The following is a 20325-nucleotide window of genomic DNA, read 5'->3' on the forward strand; positions in this document are numbered from 1 at the left end:
ATATCATGTTATATAAGTTATGTATTTTGTTTTTAAATATAAATAAACTGAAACTGAAACTGGATATTTCATACCAGTCAATAGAGACTAATTGCTGTAATACCTCCCTATATAAGAAGAAGTAAGCCATCAACAGCATATAACTGCAGACTTTTGTTCTGCTGCTGCACAAAATAGTCATTGACAAATGATGACTAAACTTAAACAAATGATGTGAACTACTTTGTTCTGTATATAGAGCAAGTTCGTTGTATTTTAAGTGTTTTTAATACATTGCTTCAGATTTTGGATCATACTGGAGAAGATTTAATGGCAAAATTGTATTCTGCAGCACACTTTCTGAGAACCATTACCTTCATACATTTCTTGTGATTTAAATTTTTGTGAATTGTCTAAAAATCAGAATATGGAATTTTGCATTTAACCCTTTCATCCTTGTCGAGGAAGAACAGTGTTGTTTGTGGCTTTAAAAAAGTTTTGTTAGAATGACTTTGTATGCCTTTAATGCAGGTGCTTTCAATGATTATACTAAAAAAAGAGAAAAGCAAAAGATAGGTCTAGTTATTTAATAGTTTCAAGTAAAGCTGGGCTAGTTTTAGTTGGTCAAGTTCTTCACTTTTCAAAGATTTGTAATGCATCAATTTTTTCCTTTTTTTTTTAGATTGAATCGAAATATGAATGGAAATCCTGCTAAAGGCAATGACAGACATGATGATAAAAGTTCAAATCCTCCAACAGCACCGCCGCCCCTTCCCCCAAGTCCTGTTTCTGGAGGACCTCATCGGAAAAAATCGTCATCGTTTCAAATAACTAAAGTCCAGTATCCACGACGAGGTAATTTACTTGCCCTTGGCGAATTTATAATCATTGGTTTAGTATTATGAATGAATGAATTTTATTAATAACCCGTCTTACAATCAACAGAAAAAAAAAACAGCATAAACAAGAAAAGAAAGAAAAAGCAAAACTGACAAGAAAAACAAATACAAACAGAACAAACTACATAATGACATAACTATTTGAGAAGGTGGGCCCACTCGTGGTCCAGAAGATCTTGTTTTTTTTACGTAATTCTGAATTACCTCCTCCCCGGAGGAGGTATGAGCTATTTGGATTTATCTATGAAACCCTCTTTGTCTGATTTAAAGTAGTAGATTTGTGAAAGTGCCTGTGGCTTCTTACTCAGATTGATTTGGTAAAGTTGCAAACCCTTAAGTGGATTTACAAAAAAAAACATAGCTTGTACCCTTTTGTTAGAACTGGAGAAAAAATATGTTTTCCTCTTCCCCTGTTTATACTTGTAGAATTCTGGAGATCTAGCACTTAAATGAAAGCACAAAACCCACCCAAAGAAATAGGTTATTCTATTAAGAGGTGAAAAGTCCTTGAGTAGTTTACAGAATATAAAAGACTAATTTGTAGGTCTCCCACTAGTCTTTGACCAGCCATGATATTGTAACTTTTGTTATAGAATTTAAATTCTCAATAAGTAAGGCCCTCAGTTTTTCAGAGTTCTAGAAATACAAGAAGATATCATGAGTTAGTTTATTTGAGCTAGTTTTGCTGATGTATGTTGTGTTAACTGGGAAAAAAAACACTTGCTCGTTTTAAGTTTCGATTGTACTCTTTACTTCCATTAGAAAAAAAATTATTTTTAAAGTTAATTTTATACTTTTTTAGTTTTCTTAAATATACAAAATAAACCTTAAAGAAAGGTATTTGTCTGACTTGGCGAGGAAGCTAACAACAGTACATGAGTTTTTGGGAATCAAGTAAATGTTCTTAAAAAGTTCTTAAAAGTTTAAGAACTCTTAAACTTTTCCATAAAATTTGTGTAACTTTGTCACATAAATAAGTCCCAGGTGTACATTATCACCATTATCTTTGCCAGATTGCAGAAAATAATTTTGCCAATTTGTGAAATATCGTCCTTCAGTAGGCTAACACTTTTTTTTTAACTTACAAGTTTCTCTTGCTTATTGTATAGGTATCAGGAAAACTTACAAAAAGGAGCTGCGTATGTTTGCGTTCCTAGTTTCCCTACACATACCTTCATGGAAATCAAGTTTTTCAGTTCTTGAAAAAGTATAATTTTGCTGTTTAAACCTACAAAACAAGTCCTTTAAAAGCCACATACACATAGGCTGGGAGGGGGGGGGGGAATTAGAGAAATTAGCCAAAAATGGGCACAGTTTTGAAAACAGCGAAAAACAATTAAAATTTTTCAGACCCCAACGTCCATTATCTGACCCTTATTTAAACAACGACTTTTCAGACAATTTTTTTTATTTTTAAAGAAAATAGTGAACCAGGCGGAAGAAAATTTCTGGAATTAGCTTAAATTCCAATTTCTGGAAGTCTTACCCTGAACTACTGTAGTTGAAGTAGAAACAAGATAAATAAAAAATTCCAATGCTTAAAATTATTTAGTTCCAAAACTGTCAGAGGAACTTAAGTGGAGCCTTTTTCAAATGCCCTAAGAAGCCAAGACCATAGTTTAATCATGGTTAGCCAAAGACCAAGATCTGAACGCACTCTGAAAGTTTCAATCACCTAACTCAAGTGCTTTGTATAGATTACTAAAAAAAAGTTTTTCAGGAAAGTGATTCGTTTATCCTGGGCACTTTTACGTAGGGATTTGTTTAGAAGATTTAATGTTTTCATTCATTTCGCCAGAGAACAGTTTTTTCTGACATCTAATGATATTCTGATAAAAAATAATTGTTATGTTTAGGTAGAGCATTGAACTGCGAGTCAAAGGGATTTTTTAGCGCTTGTTTATCTTTTTATGAACATGTACAATCTTATGCAACACCCTTCAAGAGTTGCTTTTATTTTAAAAAATACGTGTTTTAAAAAATACGCTTCACTTAATTGTCAATTAAGTTAATTACCAACTTCACTTAATTTTCAATGCCCTTTGAAGAGGGAAGAGGTGGATAACTACACTTAAGAAAACTGAAGCATGAGCTCAGGAGTATTGTCTGAAGCATGCATAAGATTTCAAAGCATGGGAAAATCCTAATAGAAGCTTGAGATTTCTGGGAGGGGGTATCTCAGGAAAGGGTGGGTGTTATGTTCGTCTTTTGACTAGTTTTCAGTCGATTAACCACCATCTCAGATTTTTCACTCACTGGTATTGTGGCCGTTTGTAGCCAAAATTGCTGTTTTGTGGTAGAAAATGGCACTTTGTGGTGGCGTGGAATCTTTCGTGACGCGAAAAAGGGCTAGAAATGTTAATTCTTTATTCGAAAGATCTCCCTCACGATTATCTTGACCTCTGATTAGCAGTCACCTCTGGGAAAAACAAGGAGACGCATCAATTTTTACAACACTAATGCTCAAATGCGATTTTCATACATTTTTAAGATGGTCAACTGTGAACCTCAAATTAAAGGGTGTATACCGTTACAATTCAATTGGCTATCTTAGAGTTTGGATTGGAAAATTTTATTTTTACAGCATAAAATGACAGAAAAATGGCGTATTGTTGTGGTGCAATCTTCTTTTGTCGTTTAAGAAGGACACTAGATAATGGGAATTCCATTCAAAGATGCTCAATATTTTACGACCTTCAGTTCAATGCAATCACTGGGTTAAAACCAACGAATAAAATGAAGACACATCAGTGCTACCCTTAAAAAATGTGATATTCCTTGTTGATCAAGATTGGAGACTAAATCTTCAGTTTAGGGTTTTTGGCCATGGCAATTTTTTAGTCGTTTACTTTTCATTTCAATTTGTCGTAATTTTCATGGGATTTCAATTTGTTTAACAGTTACAAATTATTTCCTTCTTAAACCTGAATAATGGTTGTTTTTTTCGGAATCAGCGTCCATTAGAAAATGCTTCTCACTAGATGGTTTCTTAGAAAATGCTATATAGATTTCACTAACTACAGGCAGTGGTTCACTCTACTAGGCTGCAGATACTGCTGCAATCATTTAATTAATAGTAGAAGTATCGTCGTTAGTTGTGCTGGGTTTAGTCGTAGTTGGAGTTGCTTCACCTATAATTTTGGGCTTCTAATTTATTATCAACTATTTTAAAAATTCACAGTAAGATTAAACATCCTTCGTACAGTATTTACTTGATTTATTTTTGTTTAGATGTGTATGTGTCTTCGTTATGATTTCTTTTTTTATTAATATCTAATTATTTAGGACCAAGCGATCTTAAGAACTTCTAATGATTAACAACTAATCATGAAGGACTCTTTTCTAAAAATTTCTAAATGATCATGAGTTGAAAAGGGCAAAATAATTATATACGAAGCTAGGGTTAGACGGGCTGGGTGGGGATTGGAGAGGGCACGGTACTAACAATCTCAGCTATGGTCCTCAGATCATACCTGTTAAAAATCCTTGAAGGACTCTTGATTTCAACAAGTTGCGGCATGTCGGCCATCGTTGTGTGTAGTTAGCGTTTGAAGAGAGAGGTATTTAGGATGGTGTAGCCCCCCTCACATACGGAATAATTTCTGTGCGTTTTAGGTTATAATGCTGCTCCTTACTTTCAGTTAAAAAACTCGTTTTTATTTTATTTAATTTCTGATCGTTTTTCAAATGATGACGGGAAATCTGCCCCCTCCCTCTTAAAAATCCCCTCACGAAAAATTTCCCCATGGAAATTTCCTGGCGCGTAAAATCCACCCTTCCGGACAATTCTATCCTTGCTGAAAATTTCCCCCGGAAAAAGACTTGTTTTCTGCTTAGTTTCCGATCTTTTTTTCAAATCATCTCGTAAATCCCCCTCAGTGAAACTGTTTTCACGCAACGGCCCCCCCCCACACACACCAATGGATAATTTCCGTTGAGGAAAATTCTCCCATAGGGAATCTGTTCTATGGAAAATTTCGCCATAGAGAATTTCTCCCGCAGAAAATCCCCCTCCCTCCTAGACAATGGCGACCCCGCTGAAAAGAGTCCTTAGACGATTCTTCCGGAACATCTTCACATGTAAAATTGAGCCGCCAAAACAAAGCATTAAAAGGAATTTTTATGGGAATTCTGGTTAATTCCCCCCGTGTAAAATTGTCTTAGTTACAATTGGCTCAAAGAAGCTCCATTAAAAATTGTTGTCTGGTAGTACGGTTCTAACTTATCTAACCCCTTACCGTGTCAATAGACATGCATATCCTTTGAAACTTGGTAAAATGCATTCAAATGATTCACTAAACTCTTTTTTTTTTTTTTCTGTTTTTATCTTTCGTTTCTTGGAGGAAAAAAAATGTTTTTAGCATTAATATAGTCATCAGTCTTGCTATTAGTTAGCTTTTGACGAAGAAAAAAATCTGAATATGGATCCAGTTTTCTTCCGCATTCCAACTATTGCGTGCATAATTATTTGTCTTTAGCTGCTTTTAGCTATATAGTATCAATCTTATTTTCAAAGCATCAATTCTTACTTAGAGAGTTTAAACCCTTTTTGTTCATTAACTGTTCAACTCGGACAGAGGTATGGAATCCTGGCCCCCGTGACCACAGGAGGAACAGAACAACCGTAAGCATTATTTTCCATAGCGGCGTCATGTTTGGAAGTAGATAAAGGGGACAAAATTTTTGATCAACAAGCGGCGAACCTGAGTAATAGGCTGTAATATCAGTGGTTGAATTACGTTTAGTTTTGTCTCTGCTATATAGAACTTGTAATTCCGCCTACTGCTGCTAAAGAAAAAGTAAAACATCCCCTTTTTCCTCAAATTATAGCACTCTATTACACAAATACTGCCGTCCTAAACGGAACTTGCTTACTTTACTCGTTGTACGTTCAAGCCGCATCCAGGCTCATCGTGGCGCCCACCAGACGACGACATATCTCGTTCCAGAGGTTTCACTCGAGTGTGGCAGGCTGTACGATCTCCAACCACTGACCATCTCAAGGACGGCTGTATTTTCTGGGCCCTCCGATTTGCTCCAGATCAAACTTGACTGTTGCGAGCCATGTCTTCTTTTGGCCTCCTGTTCTCTTCTTCCTTGCCAATAGTGGTAGACCTTTGAGGTATCTTTTCCTTATATGGTCAGAAAAGAAGTCTAGAATCCTAACAGTAACTAGAGAGGTTTCCGAAGCAGCCTTTTTTTCGTCTCCTTTTTTATTATTAGTAACCTTTAATAATTGTTCTGATGGAAAATAACATAAATTTTACCCTTGAGTTTTTCGTCCAGAAGTCACGTGATATCCTAGAATCACTCATCAGTGTATCTAAGCAATGTCGGATATACCTGATACGGGCCCTCGCTCAAACTTTCAAGCCCCCCCCCCCCTCCCCCAAATTGTATAAATACTATAAATCGAAAATATACATTTACATGAGAGAAATGATGAATAATTCCAGAAGACGGGAACTCTTTTCTATCCCAGTGAGATTCGCCTATAGAAGAAAAAAAAATTAGACTTGTACTTAACTCCTACGAACACCTGCATGATACGTGTCATCGTTATCAGTTCGGTACGGAGGATTTACGGGGTTGTCACCTATGTTATTGACATATACAAGAAAAAGGATGGACCGCGGGACACCACCCTGAGAAGCCCCTTCCTATGAAGAAAATTATTGTAAGGTAAAAACGACAAAAAATCTCAGAGGGTGTGCTGGTTTGGCTGATATCTTATCAGTCTTTAGAAGACGACCAAAAGTTCCTGCGTAGAGAGTTTCTTGAACTGACCCTCCTATCACACTCTTGAGGATTTTTACGGTGACAAAATATAGTATCTTGATTATTATATTGTATCCCTGCACCAGAAATTCAATCCACTCCAACTATTTGGCATTTAAGCAGTCTATTGTTGAAGGTTTTATGTGAAACGTATGCTGCTTGTTGCGAATAAGCCTATTTGACGATATTTAACATAGTAGCAGAGACTAAGTGAAGGACGACACATTTTACAAGTAATTTTTTTCTGGCCTCATATGAAACGGATGACTATAAAAAGTCGGGAGGGAAATTCGATCACAAATTCTAAGGAACTATATACTTTGAATCACTGGTTTAATCAAGATAAGGGGAGGTTCTCGTATTTTTTCCCTGGGGCTCCAAGTGGCATCTTGCCAAAATTTTGAAATAGTAATTCATCAGAATGGCCGAGTAAATCAAAGATATGCCTCTATGGGTGACATGAAGTAGGTGGTACTAGAGGCTTGTATGTATAGCCCACTCGAGAACTGAGACTTAGTAAATACATCTGTTAGAAATTTGAGCATTTAACTCTCTGTTGACATCAAAATCAAGTCAGAATTGATAATCAGTATAATTTGAGTGTCCTAGGTACAGCCCTATTTGCCTAACCTATTCTATTTAGAAATTTTTTTGTTCTTTAAATTTAAAAGCAAAAAAAAAAAAAAAAAAAAACCACCAGATTTTATCTTGGAAAATCATATCTCAAAACTTGAACCAAGGAAAAATAAATATTTGGATATGAATAGAGGAAAAAGATCACTATTTGGATACTTTTTATGCAGATTTTTTTTTCTAGGAAGCATTGACCTTGGTGATGACTCTAATGATGAATCACACACAGAAGACACTTCAGATATCACTGATAATGGAGATCAGGTTGTGGATACGTCAGTAAATGTTGCTGCTACAAGTGTTGAATCTATAGCTAGTCGTTTTACTGTTGTTCGAGCTTCTCCGTCTGCTAGTTCTCAGCCTTATCGAAGAGGGAGATGGACTATCGAAGATTCTTATCAGAATATTTGCTCTGTTGATACTGCTTCAGTGGGAGTAAGGTCTTCCCATGATGTGGGTATTTGCTCTTCGACAAATAAGGTTGAGTCAGTGCCCATGGTCAAAGCTGAAAACGGACCTGACGGATATTTGAGTATATCCAGTCAGGAAAGTATCCTTGATATTCCTGTTGCTAGTCATACTGATGATGGTAATTCTATTCTTCAGCCAGAAAAAGTGATTACCTCTGGTGATATCGGAAATGCTAGTACAGTATGTCAGAACTCTGTCTCGGTGAATGAAATGGGCTGTAAGAGCAATTATAGTGATCCTGGTGTTAGTTTATATGGTCTTACCGAAGATGATCATATTTCAGGCTTGTGTCAAACGTCTGCTAACCACCAGATGCTCAGCTCTCAGGAATATATTTTAAATCTTAGTAATGTATCTGGTGAAAGAGCCTCTGATTTAAATGAATGTCAGCCAGCTTCCCAGAATACTGAACATCTTTTGTCAAATCATCCAAATCCTTTGAATACCCAGTCCTCGCCATTGCTAAATGAAAAAGAAACAAGAGAAATTATAGATATGAAAGAAACCGAAGCAGTCAATAGAAATCGCAATATGACACCACTGTGCCAGCCGGCTGTAAATACTCCATGTGTAACCAACGAAGCCCCTAAGCTCATCCAAGGAAATGTATTACAGAACAAAGTTGGAATTTCACACCTTGCCTCTTATGCATCTATTCTCTCTCAAAATGCCAACATTCACGATTCTTCTACGAGTTGTTTGCAGATTTCAGGAGACATAGCCATTGCGTCTTTTGATCAGCACCCCAAATCGCCCACTAAAGTAAATGCAGTGAATAGCGAGTACGTGCTGCAAGACTCTAGTATTTCAAGCAATCAAAGATGTTACAGAAATGATCCTTTGAACAGTCAAGCATCTTACAGTAGTGACCCCGAAAACCCTAAATCTTACAACCTGAAAGAAGAAAACTTTGGAGGAAGATTTAGTGAAGGTGTGCAAGAGAGTAATTATCATCATATGAATCCCCAAACAATCCAACAGAGTGCTCCTCAGCAGTTTGTTCAGCAACCATCACAGTCACTGTTAGCTGTGAACTATAATTTGGAGCTGATGAATGAAACTAAACTAAAAAATGCATCACCATTGGGAACTGCCGAAAATTTCGAGTTAATGACAAATCAACAGGTGCAACAGACAAAAAACCATGGTGCTACTCAGTGTAATTTTGTTGTTGCGTCATCCTTGCCCGCTACGCATTCTCAGTTTGACGAAAAGTTTGTATCTGATCCTGGAAATGAATCATACAATCATCTGTCTCCAAAGACTCAGTCAAATCAGCCTCTTAACGTCCATCCTACAGTGAATGCTGATTTTCAAGGGGCTCCAGCTCTTGGAAGTACAATCTCGTTTGCTAGTGGAACAACACAAGCTGTGAATCTTCAACCATTAAAAATACCATCTTCTGTTCAGAAAGAAAACAATGCTAGAAGTCCATCTGTTCAAAATGTTGCTACTATAAACCCAAACGTTTCAGGTCATGCGTCAAATATCATAAATTCCATTCAGAACGTCCAGCAATCGAGGTTTCAATCGCCCACTGAGTCTTGCAATCAAAATATTTTGCAGCAATATCCAGGTGTGAATGTGATAAATCCGAACTTGAACCAACCAGGTTCAATGCTATCTCGACAATTAGAAAGAGAAAATGTGAGGCCAATGATTGATGCCGCTCTTCAGATTCAAGACCACGATGTAGGGTCAAGGTTAGTCTCTTTCTCTTTTTTCTTTCTGCGGTGTTTCAAGCTAGGTTTTGTATTTGAATTTAAAGGAAGACTTTTTTTCTACTAAAGAAGTCTTCATGTGTCATAGTTAACGCAATAAGGTTGGCTTAGTAAAGACTGATATGTTTCCATGTATTTTTGTTTTTCCCAACCCTTATTTTATAGAACGGATAGTCAGAGGCCCACGTAGGTTATTCAATGTCCGGCGGCGTTGTCAGTTTTTACGACCCTTGTCTTAAAAAATGGTTCAATGACGAAAAACGTGTCTGTCTAAATGGTGTTGCTACAAATGCTTCACCTGAGGACTGCTGCACCCCCTTGCCCTTCCCCCTGGTTATGCCTTTGCTAATAGTTATAAAAAGCTGGGAATTGGCCATTTGATCAGAAATTGATTCTTTTAAGAGCCAAAACATTTTGGAGGGTAGCTTGCCGTCTATTTATCTTGGATGCCTCTGCAACCATATATGGTGCTAGTTAAAAATATCTGTTTTAATAAAAATGGTCAAAACGTAGGTAAAAATGCCTGTGGGGGCGGAACAGTCCCTACTACTCCAGGAGTAGGGCCCAAGTAATGTGGATAACCCATTTAAAACCGAGACATCATAAATGCAACTTATTAGAAAAGTGGACATGTTAAGCCCTATTGAAGTCATAGTCATACTATAATTTTCTATCTGTATGATTGATGGGCATCGAGTGAGGTATTGATTCCCTATCCTCTCCTGCTATCCTCTAACGTCCAACTAGGATACAAAAATATTGTAACCCTTTCAACTGAAGGTTGCATTCCTGCATTATTTGGAGAATGATCGTACCTGAATCATCAAAATCACTGCATGGCTTTCTAAAATCAAAACATATTAAGTGGATTTTTCGCGAATAGTATTCGATTCTCGCTAATACAGGCATTCAAGGGTATTTTGGTAGCTGATTAAAAATCTGTATTTAACATTGCAACACTTTCAAACCTATTCTTGTACCCTGAACTCTCAAACATCTATTATTGTTTTCTCTGATATATTTACCTAAGTTTGAGAGAGTGATATCTTCCCAGTTAATATCATGTACTCCCATTGTCTTGTACTCCTTAGGACAAAATCAATATAAATAGGAATAATACACAATTCTGCTTAGCCTCTGATTCAACATCATACAAACTACTAACATCATCTTTTACCTTAACCGCTGTAATATGTTCATGATCTATTAAATGCAGAACTATTGGAGTCTGATAATTCAGACGCTTCAAAATGATTAATGGAAGTGAGGAAGTTTGGTCAACACACTTTCTGCATTACATAAAACCATACTTATCTCCTCTTAAAACTTTGTCTACTGAGTTTCTTAGTCTAATACTTATAATAATGCGAAATGGTTCGCCTCCTACTGAAATAAGCTAATGCTTCTGTAATTACCGCATTTGCCCTTTTCATAAAGGATTTGATAATTTTCACCATCTTATCCCTAGTTTTGCAGTCACCATGTTTCAAAAATTCTTTTGTTATACTATCAGCATATAAAGCCTGGGTATTTTTTTTAAAGCCTGGGCTTCAAGAAAAAAAAATATGTAAATTTATTTGCTATCTGCTAAATGAATGTAGTAGTCAGTAGGTTTAGTAGCTGGAATATTCTAGTCTGTTTTTGTTATTAATCAATATTTTTAGAGAGAATCCTACTAAAGGCAGGAATTTGTGAGGGAATTTAGTGCGTTGACAAAAAAACTTGGAAATGCTTTGACTTATCGGTTTTATCTGACTTATCAGATAAAAGTTGCTGCAGTAAATTATTACCTTTGCATAGCCCATGAATACACAGATGTTACTCTTAGAAACAGCACAATGCAGCCCATTCCCCATTCTTCTTTTAAATACTGCTAAAAAATGCAAAGTAAATTTTGATGGAAATCACCCAGAACATTGTCCGATTAAAAATTTCTTAGATTTCTATAGTTTAGGTTCTTGAACTTCACAATGTCATTATAGGGTTTTAATAGAAAAAGAAGAAGAAGAAAAAAATAGGACAGTAAGTTAGTAGCTAGAATAATCTCCCAAAATGGCATTTAGTATAGTATAAACTCCACAAAAAATTCCCTTGGGCCAAGCGACGGCTCTTGTCAAGTCGTTTAAAATAGCTTTTAAAGCTTATTGCTTACCTTCCAGCTGCTAATGCCTTCATAAAGAATTACGCTTGCAGTGGTTGCAGACCAAGTGTATATGTTGGTTATTATTTCAATATGAAAACTAAAGCATGGAAAGATGTTTCCATTCTCCTATGTATACACCTCTTCTAATCTGAAACTATAAAGTAATTAGACGGCACTCCTTCCTTAATTACTTCAGCCTTGTGTCTTAATTCCTTTCTTGGTAAATTCAATGGCCGAAGGGCATTATAAAAACTATCATTGATATAACATCAATACAGGTTTCATTTCTTGAAAGGCCATCAATGTTCGGGGGTGGTTACTTAGGTAGAAACTTATTTCAGGAACAAGGGGAGGGAGTGCAGGTTCCCCCCCCCCATAAAAAGAGTTAAATTAGGAAGCTTGGCTCACTCCTAGCTCCTTCCACTTAACGTTTTGTCAGAGTTAACGAGAAAAAATCACTATTTTTTGAAACTACTCTTTTACAGGGCAAAATTACTCCCAAAATGTTATTCACGTTTCTGTATAAGGCATATTTGGTTTATTCAAGCATACTTCATGCATATTTATATAAATATGCATATATATATATATATATATATATATATTGTTTCTGTTAAATTTATCGAATTAAAAACCTGTCGAAAAAAAGCTTAAAAAGTTTTTCGCTTTTCTGTAAAGTTGTGAAAATTTGAGATGTACCATTTGTCTTCAGATGCGAGGGTATATTTTCTATTTACTTAGATGTCTGTGGAGATAATGTACCATCCCTTGTTATCCCGCTTAAGTTGCAGCTGAATATGATTATAATTATTATAATTTTGTTGGGTGTTGTTTGGAGGTTCGTTGGTTTTCGGGTCCGGTAAGTTGAGCTCTAATTATTTTTTTTTTTTTTTTTTTTTTTTTTTTTTTTTTTTTTTTTGGTTTCTTGGTTTTTTGATTTATTAGGTGGGTTTTCTCCCGCACAAGCGTTGCTTCAGGGAATCGATGATGTATATATTTTTTTTTTTTTTTAAATAAACCCATTGTTACTTAAGTCAGATGATTTCTTAGCCCGAATATAGTGAATTTTTTCTTCTTTTTCTGTTGTAAACTAGCTTGTTCCGCGATGCTTTCATGTTAGATGGCGTTAGGGGTATGATGTGATTTGCTTATTGTAATTTTTTTTCTCATATTATATTAATGAATAATTGATTCTTTGAGAGAAGTAGTCCTGTTCTTTTTCAAACGATAGCTAAAAAGATTTATTTGCCCAGTAGTCCCGTAAACCATTTCCACAAGAAAATAAATAACACCCACTAAATAACCCTACCCCACATGCAGGGGCGTCCTGAGGCTCATTTTATTGGGTGGGGGGATCTTCGTAAATTTTACCGAATCGCTACCTGATTTATGCCGAATTTTCTGCAAAAATCAAGAATGCTGCTAAATTTCGGCCGATTTTGCAAAATTTAGGCCGAAATTTTCGCATTCGGTGAAAACTACCGAATGCCAAAAAAGTTGGGGGGGGGGGCTCCCATCTCGGGACGCCTCTGCCCACAAGTAAGAATAATATCACAGTATATCACATTATATCATCAAAATGGAAATAAGGCTTTATACACATAAGCACTATTAAATTTCTCCCTGTATTTGATGGATATCCTAACAAACCGAGGCCCACCTGTCTCATAGTCCCAAAATTCCTGCTGCCTAATAAATTCTCGCCAACCTTAAGTCTCCATCATATAAGCAAAAGAGCTCACTCATTTACTCTTTTTAAAGGTCAAGAAAGTCTTATCTAGATTGAGAAAGAGAATCACCGACTAATTCAGTATTTTCTTAAAAGTAGAAAAAAATAGGGAAATAATTCCCCTTATTCAATAATCAATGATTGTGTTTGCATACATAACAAAGTTTTTTTTTCACATCCTGGTTTTAGCTTTCCATCACTCTTCCCTCTATCTTTTTTTTTTATCGCTCTTCCGTTTATCTGGTTTATTTCAGGTCAGATAGAGAGATCGATCAGATCATATTATTGCATCGGGATGCAGCACTACTGCTTTCGTATTTTGTTTTTATTCTCGATCTAACCTTTGTCTAGGAGGAAAATGGGAAGAACCTCTAAATTAATGTCATTAGGACATCTAGGAGAAGGGGTTGTTGGATCTCGACCAAACTTGGCTGAAAAAAGATTAAGTTTCTCAGTTGCCCCAGTCGGTAAATCCTTATAATCGGTCGTTGACCACAACGGGTTATCGAGTTTCAACAAAATTTGACGGGAATTGAGAGATGATCTCTACGTTGTGGAATTTGTGTCCAAATGTAACCTGTCTTCAATGTACGTAATTAAAAATTAAGCATGGTAAAGCCCCCGCCTCCCCCCAAAGAAAAGGTATCTTGTATGGAAATTATAAGGAAAATCGCTTGACTGAAGGTAAATGAGTGAGGATATTATATGTCCTCTTTTTTCTATCCTTTTACATTTCAACAATGTTAAATGGAAGCTTTTAATAGCTTACTTTACTTCTTGCTTTAAGCGGCTAAATCCGAGAAGCGTTAGCATTAATTTCGAGGAACAGGAAGATTAATCTTTTAACTAAGATTGTGATATTGGAAGCCATTGTAGTGATGATGCGTATGACTATGCGACTTGGGTGCTTCAAAAGACGAAAAAATATCTGTTAAATGTTGCAGTAATAGTTTTTGGTAATAGTTTTTTGTCCAGTAATAGTTTTTGGTACTCGTACAATCAAAAGTTGTACGAAAAGTGTGGTTCCGATCCCACTTTCTAGGGCCAAACCGAGGGAAAAATTAAAAAGGTTAGACCACTTTTACGGATGAAGGATGATGGATTTTAAGAGATGCTTTTCGGCCGTTCCTCTGAGAGCAACTGAAATGTAGGTCCACCTGAATAGTTGGAAGGGATTAAAAGAAAAGATTTATAGGAGGAAAGTTGGGTAAAGCGGTAAAGAGTAAAACTTTAAATAGATCAAGTTTCAGGGTTCAGGAGGAGCGTGGACGGTGGTTTTGACACCAGATGGCTTGGTGCTGTAAAGAAATTGTTAGTTGAAGTTTAGGCTTTTATTTCTCATTGTTTTCCAGTAGCGCCATCTAATATTACCTGTCATGCTAAATTTATTTGATAGACAGCAGTAAGTTCTGTTTCATTGTTTTCCCTCTTTTTGTTCAGTAAATTCTAAAAAAAAAAAATGATAGTCTGATGAGAAAGCGGAGACAAGAGGGTTAGAATTAATGGCTCATCCACATAAAATTTTGTATGCAATACACATGGATTGAAAGGGTTATTTAATGATAGTTATGACTAAATACAATTTATTCGAGTATTACGTTTAGGAAAAATTTGGCATACGAAATTTCTAATAATGGATATTTTATATTAGCTTTAACTATACATACTTTATCTATGTATTTTTAACCTCATTTCGATGCGTTTTTTTTGCTTTTTACATTGTTTTTTTTTTTACATTAATCCTTGCTATTCCACTGTCAATACCTTTTAAATGAGCAAACATAAAACTTTCCAATCACACTTGGTTCAATATACTTTAGTTGATGCCCATTCGAATTGGAAATTAGGCAAGTGTTAGTTTGGTGAAGTTGCAAGTGAAGTTACTCAGATCTGAAATGGTAATGTACCCAATTTTAACCTCAGTGGTATGGAAAAATGTATTTCCTCCAACAGTGTTTCCATACCTACCGATCTCGCGATTTTGCCGAAAATTTAAGTATCGAAAATAAAATATCACAATCCACCAAGAAAAAACGAAATTCCGACTCTTGTCGATTCAGAAAACTATGTCGCTTTTATTTGAATTTGGAAGAAGTAGCTCAAACTTATATAGCTCAAATTGCAGAGCTTTAACCGTGTTTAAAAAAAAGAACAAAAAATAAAAGTAAAGAGAAATATCAAACTTAACTTTGGTTTTACTTTCTCTAATGCAGTTATCGTGTTTGTCTAGATTTTATCAGCGAATCAGGGAACCACGAGTGATACAGGCAATACATGTTCAAAATATCTGATCCGACTTATTCAGTTTGTCCATGCACAGGTTATGAATAAAAAAAAAAAAAAAAAATGGAAATCTACAACTGCCCTGTGTATGTTAAAAGTTTAGGGTTTAATATCTTTTCAATTGAATTTTGGTGAAACATTGTAATGTACCAATTCCAACTAAGCCCTGACTATGCCAAAAACAGGACACAGTAGTGAAGTTCGCTTATTAAAGCCGGCGAGAACAACTTTATTTGGATCTCAAAACGTACTCGAGACTACCTCACGGTTACCCTTATTTTTCTAAATACGTTTTGTTCGAGTCCACCGAAAATCTACCGATTTGAAGCGGCCTTTGTCCTATTTTTGAAAAAGAGAAGGGAAGCCATTGACCTCCACCATCAAACTTGTCAAGTTCTTATCACTTCTTTTGAGTTTCTGGCCGTCAATGTTCTATACTACGTAGTATTAGGTCCTAAAGATTGAAGAAGATTAATAGTTTGTTCAACTTTGATTTGATGAAACATTACACTTTGATTCCTGTGCTAGGCTCTTAATCTTATCAGTATTATGCTCCTGTGTTTAATTTTTTCTTCCAGTCTATATTTCCGTGTTTTTTTTTATGTTATCGAGATTAGCTGTATAGCCTCTCTCAATTTAGCACTAGTGCTAGATTGAGAGAGGAATTTGGGACAATATTTGAGGGCGACCACCCGCCGAGAGTGGCGGGCAAGTGACCCAAAAGTTTGAAGAATTTGTGAAAAAATGAACTTTTCTCAGAATGCGGGGTGGCTGAGCTTAGGCAATGAATAGGTACTATTTGGAAGATGAAGATGGCTTTAAACGATTGTTTGCCTGTTATTAAAAGCAAATTAATGGTCCTGTGTCAATTCTAAATTCTTGCTCAACCTTCTTAAGACCGTAGGCGGGGGTGCCTTGTTTGCCTCTTATTCCAGGCAATCTAACGGCCCTATGTCAATTTTAAATTCTTGGTCAACCTGCCTGAGACTCTTGGCAGACTGTCGTGCCTTTCCAAAAACTAACAAACAAGTATTTGTCCAATAAGAGTCATACTTACTCCCGCCATTTACCCGTGCAGCCATTTAAACATTTGCCTCTCAATTACTTGGACTATCTGTCGTGGCTTTTCCTTTCTACAACTAGCCAAGTCTTGATGCCTACTGCAAAATACTTGATTTTCAATTCGTTGAATTTCCGAGACCGTTGATTCTGAATTGAAAATCAAGTATTTTTCAGTGGGCATTAAGACATCTCATACGAATCTTTTTTTATATATTTTTATAGCCTACTCTAAGGTCTTACCACATTTAGTGCCTTTTGGGGGCACTAATTGGGGGGGGGGAGATGGGGAGACGAATTGAAAAAACATTATAAATTTTTGTAATAAGAAATGTGGGCCTTGTGATTTGGGTCCAAATTGACCAAGTCCTTTATCTTTTCTACATTGGGGGTAGCTGACTTAACAAAGGGCAGGAAAAACTGTGGAACGCGCTTATGTGTCGTAATCTCTGAGCAGTTTACGTTTGACTTGAGGATTTTTATTTCTGTGCGTTTTAGGTTTCCTTTATTATTCACAGCAATTTTTTCCGTGTTGGACTTCACTTATCTTATGACTTTCTTCTGCTCGTTCTGGCCTTTGATATGACTCTTTATGTTGCTGTTATTTCTTTTTAACTAGCCATAATACGAACACGAAGAGAAATAGCCGTGATAAATAAATGAAACCTAAAGGCACAAAGATTACCACGCATAAGTGCGGGGTCACGATCCCTCCAAATTCCCTGAAGCTTAATATCATTTGCGCTAATGACGGTGCTATCTAGCAGCAAAGGGCAGAACTACAAGTTAAAAATAATTAGTTTCTTTTGTTTCCTGTAATATTAGACACAGGAGAAATTGAAAGTGAATTGCGAATTGAGGTTTTGCGTTACATATTCATGATATTTTGAATTACTTCATTTTGTGATACTGTTGATTCTAAATTCGTAAGCACGTTCGATGACGTTTGAAAGGGTTTTTTAGTGTTATTTTCTTTTTATATACCAGCGAATATCTGAGTCAACAATTATTTTAATTTAAATGGTCAATGGACTGTATTAGGCATGTATGGATATAATTTATATGAAGTGGAGGGGCTTTAAAAATAGGCTACTTACATAATAGCAGAACATACTCCACTACAGGATTATTTCTTGTTGATTACAGGATAATTATAAAAGTTTTAAGATCCCGCGGGGGTTGGGTGTAATCTCTTGAATTCCACTCCCTGACTATCTTTCTGGTCTTTACTATACCTTCAAATTTGATGTTAGGCGTTGTCGCGGCACCTTTAATGTGTTGTTTTGAAAATCTTAGTGAGTATATTTATTGCCATCAAGTTTTCATCAAATTTGATACTTCGGATTGAGTCGTTGAAAAAAGCAAATACTGTTGTAATTCAAAATGATACATTTTTGGGAAACCATACTGAAAGCGTGTTTTAGATGTTTCACTTGTAATGCTCGACCACTACCCGTAGCAAGGGTACCTTTTTCGCATATACCTAGGTAGCTAGGCACCACTTGAGGTACCACTGACCACTAGCTAGCATGACGGGTAGAAGGTGTAAGGATGATGGTTTATCGTGCTGGAACTTTTTTGACACAATATTTTTTACCGACTTGTGGTAGATCGAGGCAGAAAGGAAATGCGTCTACAAGGGCCTCATTTAGGTATTTTTTTCGATAGTTTGTTTCACTAGAGTGTTTTGGTATTTTGTAAAAACTATGAAAAGGCTCCGCCTTTTCGATAGTATTTCCTGGGATTTCAAACAACATCCTAGCTAAGTACTTTGCTAAACTTATAAATCCGCTGATTCAGTTGCTGAACTAAAAGATAGGAGCTGATAGTGATAAGGATATCAAGCTCAAATATGAATGGTTATAAATTAATGCACCAACTACTTCCTTCACTTAGAAAAACTCCTTCTCACCCTCATATTGTCCTTCCCTGGTAGAAAGGATTATACATACCTAGTGTCAACCCAATTGGTCCATTCGTTTAGGAAGGGATAGGCCTAGTAAACAGATAATGGAATAAACGAAGGGCTTTAGCCAGGGGTGTTGTTTGGGGGGGGGGGCAGTTGCCTCCCCAATAATGAGGAGAAAAAGATTATTATATATTCCATGCTCTTTGACTATCCGGATATTGACCCCTCTTGCCCCCCTCATAAAAATGCTGGAGATTCGCCCCTGGCTTTAGCTATAGGTATATCCTGAAGGATGTCAATTCATGAGCTTTTATTGAGAAATGTTGTATTACCTCTGTAGGGTTGTCTTGATTTCCTAGATTTTCCTAGAATGCCTAGATTTCGTAATCTAATCAGGCCTAAGGAAAGTTTTAGAAACGGGAGTAGCCCTGTGAAAAAGGAATAATTCGATCCATTTTCATGAGTTTTTTCAAATATTTTATTTTGAGTAAAAGGCCTTGTTCTCTCTCCAAAAAAATACTACGCACGTGCTCTGTTTTTGCGAAAGTATGGATTCAAGCGGTATTCATAGACGTACCCTAATCTTCAGTTGCTCATTTCGATTTTGTAATTGATATATGGGTGCTTTTTTCCTAACTAGGCCTTTTTCCCATTAAAAAGTATTACCTTTCGCCAAACATGAGCGTAGTATCAGATTTCTTTCTATGAAGCATGTCTCATATACATATTTGACTATAAATCCTGTTTGCCAGATGTTAATATTTTATGCTAGGATAGGATGCGTAAAATTATTAATGACGATAATACGAATCTGGTCAAAATTCGTTTTCAGTTGTATATTTCAGACCAGTTATTTAGTTTGCAAGTTTAAAATAGAAGGATGACAAATCGCAAGCTCGCGTCATTTTAGTTAATGAAAAGATAACTACGTTTTCGCTCGGGGGAGGGGAGGCTTCAGACTGATTTCCGGGGAAATCTTCCATATATCCATTCATTTTGGTTGTATTATTTAATTGCTTAAAAATAAACTGCTTAATCTATGTAAGTTTTGTAGTGAGTTAAACCCAGAGTAGTACTCACTGGACACTTTCGTGTACACTACGACATAAAGAGGCAGAATTGAAGGCATACAGAAGATAAAGAGGAAGGTCAAACGCGTCATGTTGGCGAAATATTGGGATTCGATATCTAGTTCAGAATCAGTGTTGTTTGTCACTGTTGAATTTCTCCCAAGTATTGAGAATGTTCCATCCTTCCATTTGAGTCTATGTCTAGCGAAAAGAGTAACTGAGAAAAAAAGCAGAGCACGCAAGGATGAAGAATTGAAGAAGAATATAAACAAAAACGTACAGAGTTTTTATTACTGATAGCTATTGTCGATCAGTTAACCAATAAGATCGAGGAAGTAAGAGGCTTTGTAAGAAATAAGAGATGTGATTCAGTGATGTTCCCACCAGAGGTGGACAACCGACTTGGGACAACAGAGGTAAGTCCCAAGAATAGTAATACTATATTGGAAGATAGTCATATCTCTATTCCTGGAAACCAAGAAATATCAAACTTGAGGTCAAGTAATTGCAGGAGGGGTGTATTGGTATTAGATAGAGCTCAATATGACATGAAAGTTGTAGATACTCCCCCTGAGCTGGTCGGCTTTGATCCAAAGGTTCCACTTGACCCTGATATTGCAAGAATTGTTTGTGTTTATAGAAGCTTTTCAG

At 36.2% G+C, this 20325-nt stretch overlaps 1 protein-coding gene across 2 annotated transcripts in view; it reads left to right on the forward strand.

Moving 5' to 3' along the window:
- Positions 1–20325, forward strand: part of LOC148941373 (uncharacterized) — a 116076-nt gene that overhangs the window by 7246 nt on the left and 88505 nt on the right. For both annotated transcript variants that reach the window (XM_089103782.1, XM_089103783.1), the window contains exons 2-3: positions 662–834; positions 7474–9463. In XM_089103782.1, coding sequence (XP_088959908.1) covers positions 675–834; positions 7474–9463 — 2150 coding nt within the window. In that variant the 5' untranslated portion in view covers positions 662–674. The remainder of the gene's footprint in view (positions 1–661; positions 835–7473; positions 9464–20325) is intronic.

This window comes from Artemia sp. Qi Xiang Cuo, chromosome 18, assembly GCF_049724085.1.
Source record: "Artemia sp. Qi Xiang Cuo chromosome 18, ASM4972408v1, whole genome shotgun sequence".
Lineage (NCBI taxonomy): Eukaryota > Metazoa > Arthropoda > Branchiopoda > Anostraca > Artemiidae > Artemia > Artemia sp. Qi Xiang Cuo.